General features: G+C 41.1%; 1 protein-coding gene across 3 annotated transcripts in view; it reads left to right on the forward strand.

Annotated features, from left to right (window-relative positions):
- The window catches only part of MTA1 (metastasis associated 1), an 81,902-nt gene that overhangs the window by 35,838 nt on the left and 24,274 nt on the right, over positions 1 to 21,790 (forward strand). For all 3 annotated transcript variants that reach the window (XM_069862459.1, XM_069862461.1, XM_069862460.1), the window contains exons 8-13: positions 2,493 to 2,592; positions 3,829 to 4,017; positions 5,130 to 5,204; positions 12,307 to 12,365; positions 19,361 to 19,476; positions 20,296 to 20,447. In XM_069862459.1, coding sequence (XP_069718560.1) covers positions 2,493 to 2,592; positions 3,829 to 4,017; positions 5,130 to 5,204; positions 12,307 to 12,365; positions 19,361 to 19,476; positions 20,296 to 20,447 — 691 coding nt within the window. The remainder of the gene's footprint in view (positions 1 to 2,492; positions 2,593 to 3,828; positions 4,018 to 5,129; positions 5,205 to 12,306; positions 12,366 to 19,360; positions 19,477 to 20,295; positions 20,448 to 21,790) is intronic.

A 21,790-nucleotide genomic window follows, 5' to 3' on the forward strand; every position in this document is an offset into this window, starting at 1 on the left:
TTCACGAGGCTTTTCAGATACTTTGGCTAGCATTTGGGAGGCTTGGTGAGCTAAACTCTTGACAGTTCAATATTCTGTCTGTTTTCTCCCTATTTCAAATCCAGTGATATTTTAACACCTGGTTGGTAGTTTGCTAAGAAGTCTGGTAAAGGGTTTTGATGGAGCAGGATAAGCATGATGAAGTAAAATCCTGCAAATCTGTACAAATGGTGCTGTGCTTTTGTTTAAGCCCAAAGCAATCTTTGATCAACTTTTGCTTTTTAATATATTGAAGTTTTTCACTGATACACATTTCTATGAACAGAAGCTTGTACCCAGTGTTAGGCTGTCATAGTAACTGGTGACTGAGTATTCTAAAAAAAAAATAAAGGAAAAAAGCAGTACTTTCCCAATGCTGTGTCTTTCAGGTAAGTTTGTATGAAAGCGTGGAAGGAAGGTGATGTGAGTAAAGGGACAGTTGGACCAGTTGATGTTTTTAGTCAGTAGAGGAAGTTATCATTTGATATGGGTGGGGAGGGAGTGTGATTTATGACCTGCTAATAGTATTAGGTTTGATAACCTTGAGAGTTCTGCACATTGGCCATGGAACTTCATAGACATGGCCTCTGACTTGCCGGGCAGCCTGCTTCAGCTGAAGCAGACCTAGAAAACCGAGTTAGGCCTACGTTTCAGATAGTCTGTTAAATTGGGTCCTGGTTCTTGTTTTTTCCCCTCTTGAGTTACTATGCTTTGAATTCCCTCCTGAACTTTCCCAAGTATACCAGTGCTGTTCCTCTTATGAGGTAAGTTCACAGGATGCTCTCCAGAGAGGCAGCGCTAGAGCTTGGGTGTAGGAACCTGCACAGACAGGGCCCTCCAGTTCTGATTGAGGATGGATCCCTTCTGATCATCTGGATGATGCTATGAAGGTCTGGTTTTATGAAACAGCGGTAAATATGTTCTGTGTTGAATGATAGAAGCTCAGGGAAATACAAGGTGGGGAGCAGGGAGTGATAAAAGAATTTAGGTAAATGAAGGAGATGGTGAGATGTAGCACTGTAAATATTCAGTATGAGAAGTGTGCATATTTAGAAATACATATCCAAGTTGATTTTTCTATGTATTTTGAAGATAAAACTCTATTATGAACTTTGGCTAAAATTTTTTAAATGGCTAATCTGCACTGCAGCCTTTAGAAGCCTCTGTGTGGCTATTGCTGGACTTGCCCACAAGGCCCAAACAGGGAGCTAGAAGTGAAACTAGGTTGGTTAAGATTAAAAATTATAACTGCAATCCAGATTGAAGAAAATCTTGCAGTTCAGAATCCATTAATACATTTTTGTCTTTGGTTAAACTATGCATTTCGTGGTACAGACTTCTTTAAAGTTCATGAAACTCGTAGTGTTCTGGCTACACTGAGGGATTCCCATAAGTTGTAGGCTCTTCACAGCACTGCTTATGCAATGTATTGCTGTTTCCTTTGACTGGTGCCGAAAGTGAATCAAACTGGCTGAATTAAGTGACTTATGTGCAACAGATTAATTCTACTTGATGGGATGGACATAGAGGAATGGCTGAAACTGGGGAGCGTGCTGTCTCCACCAGTGATGTAGAACAAACAGATGAAGGAGTGGTGGGGAGAGCTAGGATATCTGCAGCAAAGGGTATTCCTGCTTCTTAAGAGACCCTTCTTGACAAGGCTGTGGTTTCACATTTGTTTCTAATGAAGTGAAGTACAGCACACCTTTGAAAAACTAAGAACTTCGTTTTCTGGGTTAGTTTTCAGCAGAGCGGATTCACATGGCCAGCCAACCACACAATGCTCTGGTGTCAGCATCATGAAGAAGCAGCAGGAAGGGAGTGGGTAGAAGTGCCCTGTCAGACGGGGTTTGCATGAGGTTGACTTAGAGTGACTGTAGAACTGCATTTTGATGGCAGTTTCTACCTTTTGTAGGCTTTTGGTGGCAAAGCTGGTTTTAGTAATGCTTTCTGGCAGTTCAGTGCTGCCCACTAGTTTTGCTGATACAGCTGCTCAAAGGTATATGCTGTAATGAGAATCACTGAAAAGATCTATGTAAAAATCATTTCTGTCTGGAGTTGGCAAAGCGATCCAGTTTAGAATTGGATACCACACACGCAAGTATCAGTTCAGCTAAAACTGGGGACGGGGGTGTTGTGGAGCTGGGATGAAGCAATGACTGGGAAACTGAGCAATGTGTGAATTGCCACAGAAACCTGGGTGCAGGAGGCTGGTTTGGACTTATGCCAAAATTAGGTATTTGATGACAGCTGATGCTTAAGCATTTACCTTTCCTGCTCCTGCGCTGCTTGGCACTATTTTTTTTTCTGTGCGGCCAACTAGTTTGGGGCAGTGATCTGAGTGGAGGAAAAAAGCCATCTGATCTGATCTTGGTACTGAGAAATAGTCTGCTGGTATCAAAATGTGTTGGTCAGATGTTTATATTTATGCTTATTTTGCATGCAAAGTCAATGCTCTGTTTAATTTTTTTCAGGTCTGTTGGTACATTTGCCCGAGCACTAGACTGCAGTAGTTCTGTCAGACAGCCAAGTTTGCACATGAGTGCTGCGGCAGCCTCGAGGGACATCACGCTGGTAAGTATTTTAAGAGGACTTTTTGAGTAAGTTTTTGAGAGATGCAAAATATTCACCTTGGCACTAACAGTTGGCAGAGAGAGGGGCAGATGAGTTGTAATTGTGGCTTGCTGTGAAGGAGATCCTGCCTTTGTGAAGGATCCCTTTATTTACATATGATGTGAAGTTTTCTGACCTTGTGCCTCCTGCAATCCGTCATGGATAACTCTGATATATTTTTTATTTCGTATTATTAAAATGTTTTGATCACTTCCTTCAGCAGCCCAGTAGCTATCTAAAAGACTGCAAATGATTACCTGCCTGTCTGCAGTGTTCTAATGGCCGAATGCCACTCTTCATCACTTCCCCAACACCAGGCTGTCGCTGGTGTCCTTCAGCAAGGTTGTCTGGGGGAAAAGCTTGTGGTCAAATAAGAAATTTCAGTTGATCCAGTTCTTCTCTTTGAGAAGGTTCTTTTTAGAGTACCTGTGGAGTAGTGATGCCATTAGTAATCATAAATGATTCTGAGGAGACAGAGGAAAGAGAAACCTTGAACTTCTATGTTCACATATTTTAATGAAAATTGGAATAAAATCTATGAAATCTCCAGAGAACGGTTATCAGTGCCTCACCTCTTACTGGAATTATGTGATGTCATATATAGAACAAATTCTAGTACTGGACACTGTGGCTTAATTATGCAGGTGCACAAAACTGGTATGATGAAAGGCAAATAACATCCTGATCAAAAGTACAGAAGCCAAGAAATAAACCCAAGCTTTAATTTAGTAACACCAATTCCTCCCTCATGACGTGTTCTCAGCTCTGGTAAATCACAAGTTGCAGACGCTCGTAGCTCAGCTTTCTGAGGATAATTGCTCTTGGGAGTAATTCCTTTTTCCTGCTCAGCTATGATATGTGACTTGACTTGGAACTCTTTGGGATTTGTGGACTTGAGAGGGATTCTGTGTGTGTGTTGCTGCTCTTAAATATTTTTCTTATGTGCTATTTCTGTGGGTTATTTTACAAAGCAAGTGCATGGCTAAGTTTGTTGGAAAATGTGCCCTCGTGCCTTTGCCTTCATGCCCCACCTGTGAATGGTACCTAACAGGACTGCTCAGTCCTGGGGTGGATGGGGCTCTATCATGTGAATTTTCTTAACTGTAGTGCTACCCTACTGGTGCTGCTGAGTAGATTAAGTTTTGTACCCCTTGTTGTTTGTCCTGACATGTATCTTTCTCTTTTGCAACCATGTAGTTCCATGCTATGGACACTTTGCACAAAAATGTCTATGACATTTCCAAGGCAATCTCTGCGCTTGTGCCGCAAGGAGGGCCAGTCCTGTGCAGAGATGAGATGGAGGAGTGGTCTGCTTCAGAGGCAAACCTCTTCGAGGAAGCACTAGAAAAATATGGAAAAGATTTCACTGACATTCAGCAAGATTTTGTAAGTATATAAATGAGGGCCCACACGGTGACCAGTTCCTATCAGTGACAGAGCTTGTTTACAGCTTGTCTGTAGCGTAGTGTTTTATTTTTTATTTAGACGAGGGCTTTGAACTGGAGCACATTTCTTGCTGTAAACTGGGGAAGGGCAGACCTCGTACTGATGACAGCCTGCTGTACAGTCAGAATTTCAAATCACAGATGATATTTTCCTTTAGAGATGTTAATTTAAAATCATTTCCTTCACTACAGCTGAGGGAGGATTTAGGAGGGCACTGTGGCAGCCTGGCTGCCATAGTTTGTGTTAGAAGAAGTAGTACTGGGCCTTCTGACATATGAAGATGTGGTCACTTTTATAATGGTGTTTCAGAAAGAGTCCTTTAGAAGATTTAAAAAGGCATCTTGGGTATGCAAAGGAAGTGTCCTGTAGTCTGGCCAAAGCTCCACTCTGGGTGCTGAGCCTGCAGATTGAATGGAGCACTTTATGGAGAGCCAAGTTTCACTCTGTTGCTGTTCGAGTCCTCTGGAACAAAACAAGTAGTTTCGGTGTTGCTTGTCCTTTGGTCTGATTTTTTTAGACAGAAGGACTTAGAAACAGCACCATGCTGTCTGTGGTCAGGAGGGCATTAAAGGTCCTACTGGAATCCTTGTGCTTCTTGCACAGAGAAGGTTGCTGGCATGGCACATTTCTGTTAGTAGTTACTACTATTTTGTTTTTCCTGGGCCAGCTCTGTAGAAGCTGAGCAAATCAGAACTGTGGTGCCATAATTGTAGCCCTTGCTTGAAGCTTTGCTGCTCAAGCAGAGAGAGGCTGAGCCGGTGGGCTTCCTTCCACATTGCACTTCTCTTGAGTGGCTTACTGTGGAGCCAGTGTGGTATAAAGATTTACCTGTAGCCTGCTCTGCTTCTACCCTGAATGCATTTTTGTAAGGGTTTTCAATTTAACATGGGTCCCATATGCAACGAACACCCTTAGGAGATTCAGACACGGACTGTCTTTTTTTGTTAGGCGGGTTAGCAGTTGCAAGACTCCACTATGAACTGTCAAAGGGATCCAGTGATTTCAGTTCCACCAGCTCCCTGCAATGATTGTTGCTTATTCTTTGTCCCTAGCTCCCGTGGAAGTCCTTAACAAGCATCATAGAATATTACTATATGTGGAAAACTACAGACAGATATGTTCAGCAGGTAAGAGTCATAATCACCTCTTTCATTCTAACAGAAGATGGTCTTGACTTTGAAACCAAGTATTGCTGCTTTAGTCTCCCTCTTGGGGTTCAGCCTTTCTAGTAGGTGGGTTCCGTAATATGAAGCAATGAACAATCTCATCACTGTACTCATCAGCCATTCCATAGATACAAGCATGTATCATTGGTATTTGTGCTTTCTTCTCATATTTGCTGCTACTTTATTTGTTTGGAGCTTTCAAATGTCTCTTTTGGAAGTCAGCAGTTTGAGAAAAGGAATGCAGTTAATTTCTGCCTGTGGAGTTCAAGGTCAGCAGTCACTTCGGTGGTAATGGTTCCTGGCAAGTAGGTAGTTGCTGTACAACAGGTGCCTGTGCTAACTCTCCACCTCTGCCTGCCCTTGGGTTTGACTGCAGATGCATGGAATCTGCCCCGTGTAAGTCCTGCCAGTAACACATGCGTTTGGGAAGTGCTGATGGCTCACATTCTCAGACTCGTTATACTTGAGGATCAACTTTGAGTAATGTTTGCAATCATTTCTGTCTCTCACTTCTTGAGTAACAAAGGCTGCTTGGTCCCTTAAATAAAGGGAGTATAATGCGAGCAGAATTCAGAATGTTGCAGAGAATCAGATGCTGAAAACTACTTGTAATATTTAATGGGAAGATGATTTAAAAGAAGAGAGATCTATATAACGGATTTTTCCTTATAATTACGGTTTAGTGGTTGATAGGAATGATTGGACTCAATGATCCTGGAGGTCTTTTCCAACCTAGTGATTCTGTGATTATCAGTATTATGTTTAGCCATCTATTTAAAGTATTAGAAAGATTAGAGTTATAAAGATGTCCTGCCTTAACTTGCTCCGTTGGGAATTCAGCCTGGGACAAAGCTTGATGCCTGAGACAGTGACCAATATTTGGCATGTGCTATATTTGGGCACCTTGGTTTATAGTATGATTTTTACTATTTTCCACTGTTTAAATTACAGAGGGATCCTGAGGGCAAATGAGAGCTCTATTGTGCATCAGTTCTGTTTACTTTTTTAAAAATACTGACTGTGTCCTCATGCTACTATTTCTGCATGTTTATTCTTTGATTGAAACTTTTCCTTCTAGTAAGAAATGAGTAGTAGGAAGGTGGGGTGGTGGTGGGTAGAAGCTGGTAGGATGGGGAAAAATGGTGCTGGAGAAATGAGGTTGTGGTAACTTCTTCACCCACTGGACCGTCTCTGTCATTGATACTGTGAGTGCTGTATAGTGACTTACAGCTATTCAGGAGACGATAGCTGAGTGTACTCAGCTTGTACTGTGCTCAATAATTCCACTTAGAAGTATCCATTTATCTTCTCCCCTGCATCTTCCTTTAGTGGTAAAAATCCGTCTAGCAATATGGTAGGTATTAGAAAAAGTGAGGAAGGTTATTTTATCAGTCAGGGAAAATTAGAATCTTAGGCTGCTGCTTGAAAATATCACACCTGTGCAGTCAGAACAGCAAACGAGTAGGAGTTCTTGGGAGAGATTAGAACAAAAAGGATCTCTCTGTTGCTCAGGATGCCCACGTTACAATTGCAGTAGTGAAGCTCTGTTTCTGCCCACTTTAAGGTGTGTGGTGATGGTGGGAGTATGGGGTATGCAGCAGTTTCTTTGGTATTCAGTCTTGGATACCGTAGGAGGCAGGCATGTACTTCCAGGCCTGTGTGCTGGGAAGGAAAAACAACTGGAAAAAGTGTGCCTTGATTAGGAAGCGGTTAAATTCTTTTGCTTTTTCCACTTTCTTGAACTTTCTTATTGTGTAGACAAAATCACAGATGGGAGAGTTGCATGGAAGACTTTAATTATTTGTTCTTACAGCAATTGAAACTCCAATAAACCTGCAGTTCTCATAGTGTTTTGCTGTGTTCCCATGCAGTGGGGTTTTGTCATGATTATGCTGTACTTTATCTGTGCTGCCCAGCAGTGTTTCAGGGATTGGGATCTGGGGAAGATTTCCAATTATAGGTTCTGCACAGTGTGAGTGTAAACTGAGCAGGTAGAAAATGCAGTACAGAGTTATCACATTGGTTAAGTCTGAACTGAGCTGAAGAGCTCTTCTCTAATTCCCAGCTTGTACAGGCAAATAATACTATTAAACATTAATAAAAAGCCTGGGAGAGCTATCTATATATAACCACAAAGAAAGCGTAGGAGGTTGCATTTGAAATAATGATGTATTATATTTATATTTTACTTGATGTGTGCAAAAGTATTTTGACAAAGCACATCCCTCACCACTTTTCCCATCTGTTTCTTCACAGTACTTTATCTGTGTTGATTCTTTAGTCTAATTCCACGAAATGGTCATGGGGTTAACAACGTTTCTGTACATGAGATACTGAAAATGACCTAAGTAAGGCTATGACAAGTGCGTATCCTGAGTTGCTTCACTGTCATTTGTTTGCCTCCTAGGAAGACAAGTACATTATAACCCAAGGCTGTATGTTGTTGTCTTTGAAAAAAGTTGTCTTTAAAAAAAGACTCATTCTTGTAGAGTCTCTGGCTCAATGAGCTTAAAACAATCTGTTTAAATGGTCCATTCCTGTGAGTTAGAAAACATAGTAAAGAATTTCGTGGTCATCAGCCAATTGCCTGTTTCGGTGAAAACCAGTTAGTGGAGAATCGTTTGCCTCCTCTATTTCCTTAAAGATTTTCTTGAGCAAGAAAGCACTGTCATAGTCCTGAAGCAGAATCTTTCTTTTTCTTGCCATTGAGGAAGCGAAATTTTGAATTGACTTCAGGAGAAGACCGTTTCTCAGAGCTGAAGATCACCAGAAGCACTGAGTTCTACGTAAACTTAAAACTACAGCTGCAGTAGTCAGAAAATTCTGCAAATAAGTAGCACAAGGTGTTCCTTTTGAAAGCGTGTGAGGGAAGGACATAATGCATGATACGCCTAGGACTGGAAGGCTGAACACAGCACTTCCTTGTCTTGTGAGTAGGATGGTGACCGAGATACAGGCAAATGGACTTGTTTTGGAGCATACACTTGGATTTTTTATCCAGTAATTTTTATTTGGCTTCAGCTGTACCACATTGTTGAAGGTTACCAGCATAATTCGGAGTTCAATCATTACAATAGAATGATTGAGCCTACAGGAACAGAACCGCTAGAAGAAGTAATTCTCCTGCTGCAACATTGACACAGAATTTGTGGTCTGACATAGGCTTCTCAATGTCTGTCTAAAGCAATCCCAAGAGTTGTCCTGTCAAAGGCACCCTTTCAGAGTTGTCCTGAAGAAAATGGAGATGCATTCCAAATTGAGTATCCCAATGTCTCCTTTGGATACTTTCTCTTTTTTGAGACAGATTTCCCATCAGTTCGCAAGAACATCTGTTTCAGATTCAGAAAGGTTTGAAATGGTGTCCACTAAGTAGCTGCTGTTGGGTCCGGCTTCCCCTGGTGACTGGAAAGCTCATCAGGTGTTTCAGGAGTTGATATGATGTTTCAATATGCCTACATTTTCATTCAAAGTGAAGGTTGAATTCTTATGTGGTTGTGAATTCTAGGATGCTTTGTTTAGCTCTTTAAATGCTTCTGCTGTTTTGCATATCACGAGGGGAAGTCTTGAAAGCTTTTAACTATTAAGACTTTCCAACTGCTGAGGTGCAGTTGAGAAGAGTTCAGGACATGGCAGTGGCAGATGACTGATTTAGTCACATTTTCTGAAAATTTAAGTTTTCAATTTACTTTTTGCATTGCAACTTCAAAAGGAAGATCAAATGAAATCTACTGTTCCTGTTTGTTCTGTGGAAGTGCCATTACAGAAGTGTAGGAGGAAGAGAAAGAGCAAATCGGTTCTAACATATGCATAGTGTTGAGAAGATAGAGAGAAGGTGGCAGTGCCGCTATATTTGACTGTATGAGGTAGGGAGCATAAAGGAGGGAGCTCTGGATAAATTTTTATGTAGATAAAACTGCATCTTTATTAAGAAAAGCAAACCTCCTTTGTGCCTAGCCAAGAGCTGAGTGATGTTTTAATGTACTAGACTTCATAAAGTACTGTGTGCTAGCAAAGCAGAAATAACATCAAAGAAATGTTTTCCCGCATATATAGGATGTTTTATCCCGGAACGCCTCCTGTTTTGCCTCTGGTAACATGATCTATGGCAGCTTTGGCAAGCAAGTGACAGAGACTGTAGGTACCTCACATCAGTGCTGCGGTGTGTTACTGGAGCACTAGCAGCTGGAAGCACTTCTTCAAATGCACCATGAACTGGTTGCCTTTTCTGCCCCATCTCCCTGCCTCTGAGCAGCACTTGTGTGTTCAGAGGCTTAGTGGACAGAATGAAAGATGTTAAATCTAGGGAGAGGATATATAAAGGACAGATGTTTGCACCAACTCAAATGTACAGTGCTTAGTATTTTAATCCCTTTCTCCCTCTGGGACAGAAAGTTGGTAATATCTCCCTTTTATAGATTGGGAAATGTGATGAGCTAAATAAGAGGCTGTACTCAAGATGTGCATGTACAGATAACTCTAAGGCTAAAGACTGCATTTAGGCCAAACTGCTAGGAAAAGTTAAAAAAGTTCAAGGAGTTTTGTGGATGAGGACATTTGTAACTAAATCAGACAACATTAAGAATTTATGGCATATATATGCTTCAAGCACAGATCAACTAATAACTGGCAAAAGCCCTAGCAAAGCGCTTACTCTGTGGCAACATCATTCTGAAATTGTGCATGGCTGCATTTCAAGCACCTTTCTTTTGTACCTTCTAGTATCGGGCACTGTCAGAGAATAGGAACCTCATCATATCTGATCTCTTGATTGTCCACAGCCACAAGTACTTAGTGCAAAACCAGCCTTTCTCTTATTCTACATTACGGTACCTTCTGAAACTGTAACTTACAACAGGTGCTAGCTCAGAGCTTGCACCATTGTCATCAGTCACAGGGAAACCCCGTGGTGCAAGATTAATATTCATCATCCATTTTTTAAAATGTTGTTTAAGACTCTTTTTCCAAGGCAAATAACTTTACATTGTGGATAGCATAACGTTTCAGCTGCTGGTAATACTTCGTGCTTGCATGAAGCTTTTCCGTTCAAACATTTCCAAACCTGTCATAATACAATGACTCCAGATAGTCCCCTTGGGAGCTTTTGTCAAGAAAACTGCAGCTTCCCCCCCCAGCAAGTCTAGAAATCTAGCGGAAATTAATAAAAAAACCAGTTCTCTACCAGCAGAAGTTCCCTGAATTTACTGCTTTGGTTTCAAGGAAATAAGATTCTTGTACAAGCTTCACCAAGCAGTATTTTAAGCAGTATCTGGTGTTGGAACTGTAATTCCTGGGGTGGGGGGAGTATGACCTCTGTGAGTGTCCATCTGCTAACACACCTGCCCGTGGTACTCTGCCTGGAGAAAGATGATCTGTTTTCAGTCTAGGCTGTGGGTGGAACAGCCTCCAGTTCATGAGCAAAAATGCACCTGAGAGTGTGTGTTTCAAAGGATGTTTTTTTGGTGTAGCCTCTCTCTGGAGTGTAGAGGAGTACATTCAGATGGAGAACCTCTTAGTTCCATCACTGACTGCCAGTACAATGCGTGTTATTGATTCTTCCAAGTGTATGGGATTGATAAGATTGTCTCCACAAAGTCTTCATTTCTTCATTGGGGTTTTCTTGAGGACACTTTTCAGGTAGCTGCCCTTGTTTGTCCTAGGTGAGATTTAACAGAAGCAGTATGGGGAACTTGCCTACAGCAGCAGAAAGGAGTTGGTCTCTGGATGCAGCTTTCTGATAGAGAGTCTCTGGATAACTTTGAGAAGTTCCATTTCTGTTCTTGGTCCTTGTTCTCTTGTCTGTCAGCGTCATTCTTTGATTTCTACGATAGTTTGTCTTTTATTTGCAGGAAAAGGGAAGAGGGGAGCTCTTTAGGAGACTAGAGAGGTTTGTTGAGAAGCTGTCAGACTGTCAAATGGAAGGCTGCTGCTTCTTAAGACTTTCCCTTTGATCAAAACAAGCTTTGTGCTTATGGGAAACTTTTACTTCATTGTTTCTGTGTGTCTCCATCCTTTCCCTGTAAAAGTGGTTTTTATGTTCATCCACTTCCTCAGTGGCACACTTTTCAATTTTTTGGGCCTCCCTGTGCCTATGGAGATACTGATCTAGCTTTACAATTATTTTCCTAGGCCGTGCCCTGAGGCTACTGCAGAGAAAATGTTAAGCTAATCTGTTTGTCTAAAATATCACCGTTTTGCTAGTTTGTCTGGAAAACTTTGTCATGGCTTTGTGCAGCTTGCTGTTACTGGCATGGATGTTGGCATGTGCCCAGCTTTGAGCAGCAGGTTGGACGAGAGACTCTGGAGGTTCACCCTAAATTAATTTAGCCTATGTAATAAAGTGAAAACTTAAACCTCAGAATGTCCTTTGCCTTTGAAATAGTGTAAAGGTTTGCATTATAAAAGGGATTCTTGGCCCCTTAGGAAAGGAATTGCAAATGTTACAGGATGCTCATGGTTGATGCTTAGTCAGAAGTGTTGACATTCCATAATTAAAGTCTGGTGGATAATTTTTCATCAGCTTTGAGTGGAGCTCTTGGCCTTTGTAACTTTTAAAGAAAATCTCTTGTGTCAATCTTCAAAAGTGAAGACTCAACAAAAAAAGTCTTCGTTCAAAACCTTGGAATTGGTGCAGCTGTTGAGGAAATATAGAGGAGAGGGTGCATTCCCTTACTTGTTCTTCTGCAGTTGGTGGATGTTATCATGGAGAACAAACACAGACTGATATGCAATATCTTCCTCTGAAGGAAAGAAAAAAGGGCTGTGGGAGCAGCAGTGCACAAATTTGTACTGAAGTGAATGGGAATGAAAAGTTTGTCCTTATAAAGGGCAGCTTGTCCTCTTTTTGACGCTTGTCAAAAGCCGTGTACATGGTCATCTGGTGCCCGCAATTGTTTTCAGTGGATGTTTTCCTGTTGGAAAAGGTTTTTGTGGTAAATGCTCAGTGATAGAGAAATGTTGTTGTTAATTAATAGTGCTGAACTTTTTACAGGTGTGTTACTTGACTCCCAGGTAAGATAGTTCTTGGGGGTTTTTTATTCTAACTTTCTTTTTTTTCTTTCTAAAGAAAAGATTGAAAGCGGCAGAAGCAGAGAGCAAGCTAAAACAAGTGTATATACCCAACTAGTAAGTATCTTTTTGTATTGTTTTGTTTTCTGTTCATTGTAGAGGGTCTGGTGTAGCAGTTTCCATGGCCTGCCAGCGTTACATGTTTGCTTAAATTACATAATGAGAGACATAGCTGAACGAACACATCAGAGAACTATGAAATTAGGTTGCCAGTATAATGAACCTTCTGCTGATGCTTCAGTAGGCTGGAATTCCTTTTTATTTTAGCTGAGTTAATGCTACCCACCCTGATGCAGGCAAACAACTAGCTACCCTGTGGAAGGAAACATGATAGCTTAGGTATTTCTGAGCTGGCTAGAAGAAAGCAGCACTCCTCCCAGTGTGCTTATGCTGCTGCTTATGAGTGTGTAAGAGACAAAGCTTCTCCCAGATGCTGGAGACAAGGAACAGGGCATATTTCCTCTGTGGGCAGCTGAGGACTTTTCCTTTGGGACTTTCCTCATTAGGATGCTATTCTGTCATGTTGTTCGTTTCCTTCATCCTGTACAACATTCCCATCCTGGAGTTGACCATTGTTTATCTTCTCCTTTTTATTTTTGTGTGAGCTAGCAGCTGGGTACTTCCTAGCAGGTCAGCATGGTTGTGAACAAAAGAGCGGCTAATTAACTGCTCGATAATATATATGCTTTTCTTAATTTTTGGGTTACTGGTGCATGTTTGTTTCCTAATGTAATTTACATGTATGAAAAGTTATATATACAAATGTATTACAATTATTATATAATGATATATAAACATATATATATATAAATTCTTAGTAAAATGAGTTTCTTGCATTCCTTCTGCATAACCCAGTCAACTATTATTATTTGTGGGACTTGATATCTCCCTTGTTCTTTCTTTTTTCAGCTTTCACTCCCAGATACATCCCCATGTGTATTCTCCCCAATAACTGCTTTACTTTTATGCTATTTTCTTTCAAATATTTCTGAACTTCTACCAAGTGTTGTGTTACTTAAGGCAAAACTAAGTTTTAGGTATTCAGCACACATGAGAGTCCCTTGTTGTGAAAATAGAGAATCCTTGGTTTCTTTTTTTGCTTTGAAATATGTTGATACTTCTCAGGTGAATTTACTAAAAATTAGGCTTAATATTCAAAGTGAAGCCAAACAGATTCCTTGTCATGCAGTTTTTCAGCAGTATTGGTCTTGTGAATTGTGTTACTTTCCAGGGAGATGCTAGACATCGAATTAGATATGAGTTCACAATGTGATAAGCTTGTAAAGCAAAAGCCAATGTAATTTAGGCTGCAGAGGTAAAAGGGTATTGCAGATAAGAGAGCCTGGCAGTCTTGCTGTAGCTTTTCAATCATAACATTTGCTGGTAGGTCTGTGTATTTGAGAGGTTATAGAGCTCATTTGATAACAGCTGTCTGGAGTGGTATCTTATTCCTCAGCATTGTATCTTGGCAAGATAATTCTTTTTTCTGTCTAGAGAATATAATCAAATCAGCAGCTTACCTCTGCTTCAGGAAAAGCCTGCTGTGCCTACACATGTGGGTGCTATTTCTGTCTCTGGCTTTCATTTCCAGTCATGGTTGATTTTGTGAGTGTTACACCTTAACTTACATATTGTTTAATTGATAAAACGGGTGTCAAATTTTCTTCCTCCTTCAGTATCCTTTCACGTCTATCAGGAAAAGCAGCAATTGCGTTCATTACTTCTTTAATCCCACGTGAATGCTTCTGCTGCGTTTTTGCTATTAATACCTTCCAGTGCAGCAACAACTACATATTTCTAAGGGTTTTGGATTGTTTCTACTGGAGTTTCAGTAGAAGGTCTGACACACAGGGAATGCATTACCTCTACATTATCTTGCGACCTAGAAGATGATTATATTCTTGGCTTGTAATAGCAATACACGGTGCAGGGATCTCAATACCAGTCTTATTGATTTTGTCCTTATCGTGTCACTGAGCCCATTCCTGTTTTCAGGCTGGAACCATAGTGATGCGCTTGTCAACTTAAAAATAAATTTCCTGATGTAGGATGTCACAAGACCTATGCAGAAATGTATGGACTGGTTGGGTGAAACTGATTTTAACAATAACTAGTGTCAGCTTGTTTGCAGACACAGGAGGGTATCTGACTCAAAGAGATTCTTTTTTTCGTTCCACTGATGGGACTCTTCTTTGTTCCTGTGGTGTTGGTAGGAAAATCATGGGAGAGGGGAGGAAAATAATAAGGAAAACAATAGAAGCAGTCGTCAAAGATTATAAATCATGTCACATACATATTTTACGATGAGAACCAGCAGCTCTTTGTGTAGATTTATAGTTGATGTTTTTTTAACCTGAGAGTGTGCCCCAGATTTATATAGTGGGGAGCTGAAGCATGGAGAGACTAGTTACTCCATGCGGGGTCATGTGGGTAATTGATGTGAAGTTATGAGGTCCTAAACCAGCATCCTAGATACTGGAAAAACATTTCTGTCCTAGATATTGGATGGACATTTCTGTGCTTCTTCCAAGAAGAAACCCTGGTTTTGAGCCAGACATCTGTAGTTGATGTGATTGAACCCAGTATTCGTAGGCATGGCTTTGTAATGCATCCTCTAGGTTGAAAGGCATGGATGTGCTTTCCTGTTGAAAGGAGGGAGTATAAAAGCAGTTGAATTCTTTATTCAGGAAATGTAGAAAAATGTCTTTTAGTTGTTCTCTGTAGCAATTCTCTGTCAGGGGGATCAGTGTTTAATAAAGCAGCAGCAGAGTCCCGAATGCACAGAGCAATTCCATGTTCTTACATGCTTCAGCCTGGCATCCACCAGCGTGAATGTGGTTCTTGCAGACCTTTCCTGTTACAGATGTAGACTGAGTCTCTGTCCGGTGGGTACCCAAACATTTTCTGCAACAACCTGAAGAGTTTTTGTTCCAGTTTTGCTGATCTCACGGGCATCGTATGTACTAGTTAGCTCCTTCTTTTTGAGGGAGGAGGTCTGGTTGTGTAGCTGGTGCTTTTTGGGACTGGGACATCTGCAAGTCACAAAGGCTGAGACATAGAATACTTTGTGGCTTTTCTCTCTTTTGCTTTAATCTAAGTGATATCAGAAAGGGAAAGAACAGAAAGGGAAGAATGAAGTGCTCTGTACAATTCCCAGTGTTCACAATGTTTTGATGTAAAATGTAGATTTTGAATTTACATCTGTGAGTGTGAATTAATACGTTCTGCTTAAAAGTGTCTTATCTGAGAGTCTCAAAGCACTTTGACAGCCTGCAAACATGGCCTTCACACACTTGTGAAGGAGGGAGGTATTATTCTCCCCACTCTGCCTCTTTTCTTTAAGCTAATAGGGAAACAAGGAATAGATCAAAGCTTTAGATGACTAAAAGAGGCAACTGCTTAACAAGCTGAAGATAGTTCCTTTATCTGTTTCCTGATTGTCTTCTGCCTGAGGAGCAAGGCTTTTTCCCTTCCCTGTTGAACTGTGCAGAGATCAATTTCAGCCTTGTGTAATGCAGTTCTCTCTTTTGTAGCTGTGCTACTTAACATGGCCATCTTCAACTTTTTGTTGGGGAAAGCTTCTCCTTTTCAAAAGCATTGTTTAGCTATCATGACCTGTTTTCAGAGGTGGATGTTTACAGTAGTCTGGAGAGTTGTGATTTGAGCTCACTTCTTTCTTGTCTGGATAAGGAATCCAGACACCTGAGTTAGATGCCTCCAGGAAGGTGGCAGAAATGTTCCTTTCAAAGGATTAAAAATTGTTCTTGCTGCTGAAGCTTTATTTCTTAATTGCGCTGTTGGATCTGGCACCGTCATGGTTTCCTGAATAACAGGAAACATAAGAGATTTTGGCGTTCTGCGGGCTCAAGGTTATCTTCAGGCTGTGTTTTTTGGGGCAGGGGCTTCACTGCCTGTTGACTGGCTTCCAGTGCCACCTTTCTGCATGTGCTTTATCACCTTATTCGCTTCAGCTGGGGTGGATCTCTGGCAGAATATAGCCCAGAAATTCACACTTCCTGTCCCCTGTGCTATTGTAACTGACTACTCCAGTGCAATGGAAACCCATTTAAAAGACTTACATTCCTGGTGTGATAACTGGAAACGATAATTTACCACACCATCAGTATTCTCACTACGTTATTTGCATCTTTGACTTCAGCTTCATTAATTGCCTAATGATTCATCCAATTATTCATCTAATTCTCTTGTTAATAGCTGTAGCAGGCTTTGGTGATATCAAACAAATTTAATTAACATATCATCAACAATTAAGAGCTTTTTGCTTCTTGTATGATGAAGACATTAGCTGCCTCAGTTGTGTTGTTATCGCCCTACTGGAAGGACACCTTGCCTCTGGAGCAGCATGCTCACTGATCCTGTGTTGATGGTAGTTTCACAATCCTGAAGTCAAGTTGTTACTGTAACCACACTGTGACAGTTCTGTGCTCAGTGTGATTTGGTGATCTGCGCTCACCAATGTGTCCATTTCACTTGTGTTTGAAATACAAGTTTGGTAAGGCTTGTAGAGAGGACAGTGGAGTCAGGCTGTTACCCTCCTTTCTGCACACGATCTTGATACTTGGGTTGTGCATGCCAGTGTGTGCAGGCTTGTTCTTAACCAGCTGTTCACAAACAGACAGATCAGGGCTCTCCAGCATGCTGCTCAAAACCCATAAACCTTTGTGTGCTTTACTGATGAGTTTTGGACTCTTTACGGCCTTTTCCAGAGGATAAAACAAGGCCTTGAAGGGAAGTAATACACTTGAAGTGGATCTGTAAGACCTGGAGCGGAGGTGTGCTTTCCTTACTTCAGTGTTTTTCTCCAGCTCTTGAGCCGTGCTGCTGTTGGGCTATGAGGGCTGTTTGTTTTACAGCATCTTGGTAATGTTTGCTCATGGAGTTACTAGTGAATCATTGGCAAAAGTTCTTTAGCAGCAGGTTACTATAGTGACGTCCCAGAGCAAAATGCTGGGTAGCATGAATGCACCCTCTTTCAGCTTACCCTTTGTTAAATGTGTCTGCAGATCTCCTGCCATCTGTGGTGTCAGAACTTTGTGCTGTTCTGATAAACACCCTGAAATGCTTTAGTCCTTGTAAGAACTTAGCAAATTAATAAGCAGAAGGGGAAGAAAATCTGATCAGGCTTGTTAATCTCAATGCCTTTATTTTTTTCTCTCCTTTGCTTCTTTTGGGCTCTGTACAGGCTGCTCACTGTACTGATGGAACAAATGATTCACAGCATTTCTGTGCTACATAGTTTCCTAAGCTTTGTCTTCTGCAGCAAGGTCCAGAACTTTGCAGTGAGGGACACCATCAAGAGTGCTGTCTGAAGTTTTTCTGAGACTGAGCACATGCTCTCTTACCTCCTTATGCAACATGTTTGTGGTCCTTGTATGTTGTTCACAGCCAAATATATTTTGTCTCTATAGAAGTGGAGCTTTAGTGAGCTCTGTATCTCCTGATAAGATATTTTCAGATGAGAAGGATGACCTTCTGGCTTCCAGGGTAGTGTAAGCTTTCCAGTGGTGTTTGGGTTCGTTCTGGAGCTGGGAGGGACAGTTGTCTTCAGAGTTCAGTCACTTGTAACTCCTTTCTTTCAGGGCTCATTGCTGATACTGTGAAACCTAATATTTATGCTCCATTAGAAAGAAATTATTTTGGATGTGTTCCCACAATGCTGGTTTTGTAGCAGTAGCCAGGGTGAAAAGTATTAAGAATTCTGGGTTACTGAAATCACTGTGACTCCTGTGTCAGTGGTCAGTTAATGTGTAAGAAAATGTGTTTTCAGAAAATCATTTTAAGATCTTTCTGATTGAATAAGTGTATTCCAAATCATGGGTTTATTAGTTAGCAATACAAGGGATATGCCCACTCCCTTCAGCCTTTAGGTAACAGAATATGAAGGAAATGTGACCAGCACTGTAATTCAGAACTTGTGTTTAGAAGCTGGCACCAAAGGCTGCCTGCTTTCTGTTGCTTCTATAAGCTGAGCTCCCAGCAGCACCTGGGAGTCCTTTCCTGCTTTATAAGCTCCCTGTGTATTCTTGTCTGAAACTTCTTGTGTGCCTTCTCCCACCTTCCTCTGTTCCCTAGAAGTCCTGTCCCTGTAATATCAATTCTCTGTCCTTCTTATTCCCTCCCATGCCAAGGATTTTTTGAATGCTTTGTTTTCTCTTCAGACACTCTACCTCTGCAGAGGTTTTGTACTGTTACATGCTCTGCCAAGGTTTTGTTTGCTGTTCCATTCTTACCTCCTGCCAGTAACCTTTCTTTTGTCCTTCCTAGGAGAGTCTAGTGCTGAGCTGAGGTGATTGAGGTGGTGTTAAGTGAGAATGTGTCAGTGACAGCCGTCAATGCATTTCTTACTCTATGGATGTTAGGCTTTCAGAAATTTTCTATTTGGTAGAAACCTGAATGCTTTCTATTAGAAGCCTAGACCATAGCTTAAGATCTGTCAGAAGGCTCATACTCGTGTATGTGTTCTGTCTGAAGACTTTGTCTTGTGCGAATTGTCTTTGGGCTTGTGCGAATTGTGCCTACATGGTGCAACCCTCTGCAGTAAGACAACATGGAAATATTTGTGTCTGCAGTATAGAGTTACTTTTCCGTGAATAAGGCAGGGGTTGCACTTTTTTTGCCTACCTCTCCTGCTGTGACCTTCAGCCTTCATTTTGGAGATTTAAGTAAAATGTCCCTCAGACGTTACCTGAGGGAGATGTCTAGGTAAGATGTTTTTGTCACCTAGTTTGGAACATCTGGGATAGTGAGTAAGTTACCTGGCCTCCCTGCTTTATTGTTTTTAAATGGGTTTGGGCTCTTGAAAATGGCATCAAACTATTATTATAGTTATGTTTATTATAGATGTTATTTACATACTGTTGAAGACAATGTGTTCATGGAAGTTAGATTGCTGGTAAGTACAACTTGTTCTGGTACCTCCACAATGAATAAAATGTAAATCTTCAAAAGTTTTGGGCCATGCTTTTGAAAATCAAACAGGAAACTGCATGCATCAGTTAACCTTTGTCCTCCTTTTTGCTTTGTGTTTTAAGTAACAAGCCAAACCCCAACCAGATCAATGTAAATAATGTCAAACCAGGAGTGGTAAATGGTACTGGAGCGCAGGCACAGAACGCAGGAGCAGGACGGGCCTGTGAAAGCTGTTACAGTAAGTAACATGCTACACACTAGCGTGGCAGTGGCGCACAAGAGAGTGTGGCTGCTGTGTGACAAGCAGTAAGATAAAAGCTGTGTTGTGGTGAAGAGTGGGAGAGAAGGCTTCAGAATGGTGAGCAGACAGAACTAGACACAGCAGCATTTAAGCAAAGTTTTTTTGTGTTGCTGGTGTTACATGTGTACATACAATTATGAAGCACAAAAGAGGGAGTTCGTACATGTCCTGTGTAATTGCAGGTCACCGTTGAGCAAAGACTTAAATCACCTGGAGTGAACATTGTTCAGCAGATCTCTGAAAATGTAATATTGCATTTGGTCTGCTGCCTGATATTGGTATGCTGAATTCTAATGATTGTGCTCCTTCATGGGGTGCCTTTAGAGATGCTGGAATGTAGGACTATATAAGAAGTCAAGTCACAGATTTCTTATGCTCTATAGTGGTAAACCTAATGTCTGGAAATTTCCTGAAGACAATCTCCTGTCTCTTTTCCTGTGCTCTGCAGAAGTTGTTGTCTACCAGTCCTGCAAAATAAGAGCTTTCAGCTTCATCAGCAGGAAATTTTCCTATCCTACTAGTTATTTTTTCTGTTCATGTTTTAAAAGGGATTGATATGTGTGATTAATTCTGCTGAAATCACAAGTATATTTAACAGTGATGATGACAGTGAAGCCACCATCAGGCTTTTAAGGTCTGTTTAAGCCTTGCACTGTATTTGTGGGGGTTTTCTTTTGTGATGGTTCTAAAGAGAATAAGCTCTGAAAAGTGATCCTGTTTAAGGACATATATAATTTCCACCTTTGTTATCTCTAGCCACACAGTCTTACCAGTGGTATTCTTGGGGTCCCCCTAACATGCAGTGTCGCCTGTGTGCATCCTGTTGGACCTACTGGAAGAAATACGGTGGCTTGAAAATGCCAACACGGTTAGATGGGGAGAGACCAGGACCAAACCGCAATAATTTGGTAGGTATCTGCAAAACGGACTAATTGCTGCTCTTGCCTGAGAGCAGTGCCACAATGCCTGACTAATTGTTCACTGTTCTTAAATATTTAACAACAGAAAGAATGCCTTCAGCCTCCATTGTTGTCCTTTTGTTTGGTATGTGTCTTACAAAAGCTGGCACATTTACTTCAGCTCTAACTCATTTGTTGCCAAATACTGCCCTGAGAAAAAACAATCATTAGTTTAGCAAACTAGCCATCAGATGCATTCAGTAGCTTAATGGAAAAGACTGAAGTGCCAGACAGTGCTTCTGGTATTCAGTTTCCATTATTGTTGCTGTTGGGGGAAGAGAACTTTTATTTTTGCATAAAGGAATTTGTTATTTCTTGAAACCTGTTCCCTTTCCCAAGGCACATTCAGTTTACGATGCCCCAAATAGCTGGTGGCATTTTAGAGATCCCTGATCTTGGTTTTCTGCTTCATCCATTTTTTTTTTAATTAATCTTCCTTCATTTTGGATAGGTTTGTGTAAGCACTGTATGAGCTGCTTCTGTTTAGTTTTTCCATTTTTATTTAAAACCCAGAATTCTCAGAATTTTTCTGAATGTGGTGGAAGTTCTGCCTGGAAGCATCATACATTGGGCTGACTGGAAAAATTAGCTGCATTGCATGGGCAGAAGGATAGTGCGTGCTGAGGTCTGGTCTTAGGTTATTTTTTTTCCCCTCTCCTAGTCTTTGCTATCACTCCCGTCGACTTCTCTTGTGTAACCTCTGTCCTTTCCAGGCTTCTGTTTGCCATCTGAAGCTACCTAGTTGCTGAGGTAACTGCCAGGTTTTATCAGCCTTCTACTTCTTCTTTGTTAATTAAAAAGGATGTAAATAGTCAGAGGAGAAAAAACCTCCTTCTCCCCAAACTGACATTTCCCTCTATTTTCCAACCGTAAGCAGGGTTTAGTTAATAAGGTGCAGCTTTCGCTATTTGATTGGTTGATTTAGTTGCTTTTCGTGAAGAAGATACTGCTTTTGTTCTCTGTAGTCGATAAATGCCTTTCAGTGTTATTCTTTATTACATGCAGTGAATATTTGACAACTCTGTAAAACCTACTCAATGAGTTCAGTAAATTTGTGCAACTGTGAGACAAAAACGTTCTTGCATGCTGTAAGTTTGCTCTGTGAAGTGAGTTTGCCATGTATGTTTTAGCCTTACAGCTGTTCCTGTCCCTCTTACAAATGATTTTTAAAGGAGTTTACGTTGTATACCCAGAGTAACTCCAGGCGCCCAAAGTTCGAGAATGCTTCTGTTGGCTCTGTACACACCAAATCATGACACAGCACCAGGTGACTTCTTTAGGTCTGGCTTTTG

This window comes from Phaenicophaeus curvirostris, chromosome 8 (genome assembly GCF_032191515.1).
Source record: "Phaenicophaeus curvirostris isolate KB17595 chromosome 8, BPBGC_Pcur_1.0, whole genome shotgun sequence".
NCBI classification, from domain to species: domain Eukaryota; kingdom Metazoa; phylum Chordata; class Aves; order Cuculiformes; family Cuculidae; genus Phaenicophaeus; species Phaenicophaeus curvirostris.